The sequence below is a fragment of the Sitodiplosis mosellana genome, unplaced genomic scaffold (genome assembly GCF_009176505.1).
Source record: "Sitodiplosis mosellana isolate CC-2019 unplaced genomic scaffold, AAFC_SMos_1.0 Smas_scaffold_5727, whole genome shotgun sequence".
NCBI classification, from domain to species: Eukaryota; Metazoa; Arthropoda; class Insecta; order Diptera; family Cecidomyiidae; genus Sitodiplosis; species Sitodiplosis mosellana.
In genome coordinates, this window is record NW_022600969.1 from 1 (window position 1) to 3,703 (window position 3,703).

The 3,703-nt window shown below is 41.5% G+C and overlaps 1 protein-coding gene across 1 annotated transcript; it reads right to left on the reverse strand.

The window, feature by feature from the left end:
* Nucleotides 1-83: 83 nt before the first annotated feature.
* On the reverse strand, nt 84-2,024 carry LOC129572915 (uncharacterized; the record flags this gene model as incomplete). The annotated part of the gene is made up of 1 exon (XM_055453030.1): nt 84-2,024. A coding segment is annotated over exon 1 (1,941 nt), but the record flags the coding sequence as incomplete, so codon positions are not given.
* Between the last annotated feature and the right edge of the window lie 1,679 nt (nt 2,025-3,703).

A 3,703-nucleotide genomic window follows, 5' to 3' on the forward strand; every position in this document is an offset into this window, starting at 1 on the left:
CGAACCGATGGTACTTCTTCCAATTCATGAAATCGCTTGATACATTTTTCGATTTCGATTGTCGAGACATGATTGCAACTGACTGGCATGGCAGTCACATGTTTTTGTTGACATAATTCGCCACCTAAAAGCCATCCAAGTGATGTGTTGATGGCAACCAGTTCACCTTCTTGACCTTTGCATATGCCACTTTGAACGATGCTGAAATACACTTCACCGGCGAGCAATAAATCAATTTGACCGGGTGTTGCATACGACGGATCGGCCAATGGCAATGATTGAAGATGTGGCCATTCGTTGGTTTTCACGGGGAAAAGTGGCAAATCGGTAGAAATCGTTGGAATTATCGCGACGGTTGTTTGAATGGAATAATCTTTGTCAACGATGGAATGAATGTCGAGATTTAAACCTTTATTTGCAATTTTGTATTGAGTTTCTCCCATTGGACGAATACCAACACAAATAGGTATTGAACGAAGTTTTAATCGTTGTGCGGCTCGTGTTGTGATGATAGAATGTTGTGAGCATTGATCAACTAATGCTCGGAGGCGAATGAGTTGACCGTTAATATCAGGTACATCGACAAGAGCCGTAGTGAGTAGAATGGTTTTTGAACTTGCACTCACTAAATTAACTGCAGCGGTCGTGCTCGTTGTATTCGCTACATTGGGTACGGTTTGTGCATTGGGTTGAAACGTCGTTGCTCTCGGATTGAATGAAGAGACTTGATTCGTTATTTTGTGGAAATGCAGCAAAGTGTGATGCTTCCCACCGCAAGTGAAACACGTTCGTGTACTCGAGCAAGCGGTATCAGCAGAATGGCCTAAGCAATTGACGCACAACTTTGATTTGTCGACGAATGATTTTCGCTCATGGGGACCGATTTGAAGAAAACGGGAACATTTGCGCAATGCATGTGATTGTGAACACATTGGGCACGAAAGACCTTTCGAAGCGACGTGAAATGATTTTATTTCTTTCCGATTGGAAATTGATGCTTGAGATGGAGACGGTTTATGTGAGTTTTTCTTTGATTGAGGGTAAACCGCTTCCAAAGTACGGAAACGTGTATCAAGGAAATCAAGAATTTGTTCCAAAGTTGGGATGTCAGTCGATTTGCCAAGCTCTTTCTCCCATTCGATTCGACTTGAATGCGGTAATTTAGCGATTATTAAATAGGCGAGAAATGCACCACACTCTTCGGAGTAAATGTCGAGTTTGCGAAACGCCATTTGACATGACCTTGAAACATCGTGCAATAATTGAAATCCATCGGGTGATTCTTGAGCGAGCTGTGGTTGTTTCATGAAATGATCCATGTGGCTATTGAAAAGAACGCGTTTACTGTTGTACCGCTTTTTCAGCTCGGCGAGCGTTTCTTCGTAATTTTCGGCGGTGATGTCCAACCAACCGATGAACGTTTTGACTCGCGGACTGAGTGCGACCTTGAGATAGGTGAATTTTTGATTGGTAGTCAATTTTGGATGATTATGTATTTGCAAAAATGCATCGTAGAACGCGGGCCAATCGCGATATTCACCATCGAAAGTTGGAATAGTTAATTCGGGTAATTTGAACGGAACGTCGTTAGTGATATTGTAAGTGACTTGACGAGCTATCGTTTCAATTGGTTGTTCAGTTGCCGACGTGGAATTTGTTTGATTAACGGATTCGGAGTCGGGATACATTTCATCAATCATGGTCTCAATTGCGGCGACCACTTCAAGATATTCATTTTCGAACAAGTCAAAAATCTCCTCCGTGAAATAATCGTCGGATTGATCGACGCTAAATTGAACGATTTTTCGGTGACGGCCGACAATTTCGACGCGCAATGCTTCAATACGTTTTAAACGACGATGGAGAAGGCGTTTCGTGCGTTGTTCTTGGATTGTCTTTTTGAAATTGACCATTTCTTTTCGAATACGTGAGAGGTCATCCATTTGTACCCGAATCATTTTTTCCTCGGCCGAGATTTGCTCGACTTGTGTGCTGCTCATCATGGTACCGTCGCCGTTGGGCATATCGACCGAAGTAAACCACTCAAATGAATACAATTAAAGTCACCTACCTCGAAAAATCCTCAAAATATCGTCCTCTGCGGTTCGGTCCGATGCCAGTCGATGAAATCTCTTCCCGGTTGGTTCCGATGGCGCCTCAGAGTCTGGATGATGATGGATTTTAGCCGACGATCCTGATTTAGCCGACGATCCTGTGCCACACGCTGATGGTGTGCTCGTTCTTACGGTATTCTTAGTGCAACAATGTAAATTGTTGTTGCGCAGCACCATGTGATTTTGGTGCTGGGTTTTTCCCACAAAAATGTTGAAATTTGTTGCGGACGATGAAATTATGTGAACGAATTTTATTTTTAATTTAAAATCCACTCACAGTCGAAGGACCATGTAAATACTTAGTCAAAATTATTTATGATAAGATTTGGAATGCGAGTAAAGTATTGCGGTTTGAATGGAGAAAAGAAAGACGTGTGAATGAGGTGACGGTCTAGACTAATCTGATTTTATTGATGGTCGTTTGACATTCAGCTGTCACTTGTGCGACTTGATTTATGATGAATTGACGTTAGTAGGTTTGAGAAACCTAACATGCTCCCGGGGTTTTTAATGCAATTTAACAAATTAAAAACAAGGTTCAAATAACTAAAAGGAACATGAATTGAGTTAGCCAAAAAAAAAATGAAAATTAATTAGCAAATTTTGAATCTAATAAATAAAAAAAAGAATAAACAATGTAAAACGAAAATTTCGGCAAATGAATGAATTGACATGATGTTATTGAATTAATTTAATGCCAATTGAAAAAAAAAAAAATGAAAAGATTTAGGATGCTTTAGGCTGATTGGATGATCCTTGGCCGGAGCGATCTGAAACGAGAATAAGTGACTAAAATTGCATTCGAGTGGCTAAGTCATTCAAGGTGAGTGCAAAACGGTATCACACACAATTGATTGCGATTTGGCGGTTGAATTGTCAGTGATATCGTCGACTGGCACCAAGCCTAACTTGACGATCGGTCGTTTGAATATGCCTCCGCTGGTGCGGACTGTTGCTACTCTGATTAACTCGTCCTCTCCTGGATGTAATGAAACGATTCGGCCCATTGGCCACTGACCCACAGGGAACCTGTCATCTTTGATGATTACCAAATCGTTTTCTTTGAGGTTTGGTTGCTTGTCATTCCATTTGGTGCGGATTTGCATTGACGATAGAATGTCTTTTCGAAAACGATGCCAAAAATGCTGAGTCATTTGTTCCATGAGTTGGTGACGTTTCGTTGGATTGGCGATGATAGGTGGTTGAGGTCGTGATAATAACGCGTTTCCGACGAGAAAATGGCCAGGAGTTAACGCGGTAAAATCGTTGGGATTGCTGCTCGTCGGTGAAATAGGCCGCGAATTAAGCACGGCTTCGATTCGTGCCAATACGGTGGAAAATTCCTCAAAAGTGAGTTTTGCTTGACCGATGATGCGATGAAAATGAAATTTCATTGATTTGACGGCGGCTTCAGCTAAACCGTTGAAATGAGGTGAACTGGGTGGACTGAAGTGCCACTGGATGTTTCGGTTGGTGAGATATGATGAAATCTCTGGATCGATGTGTTGCTCGAACTCAGCGAGTGTACGTTTGTTTTCATTGGATGCTCCCAAGAAATTTTTTTATTTATTTTTATTGATTTATAATGG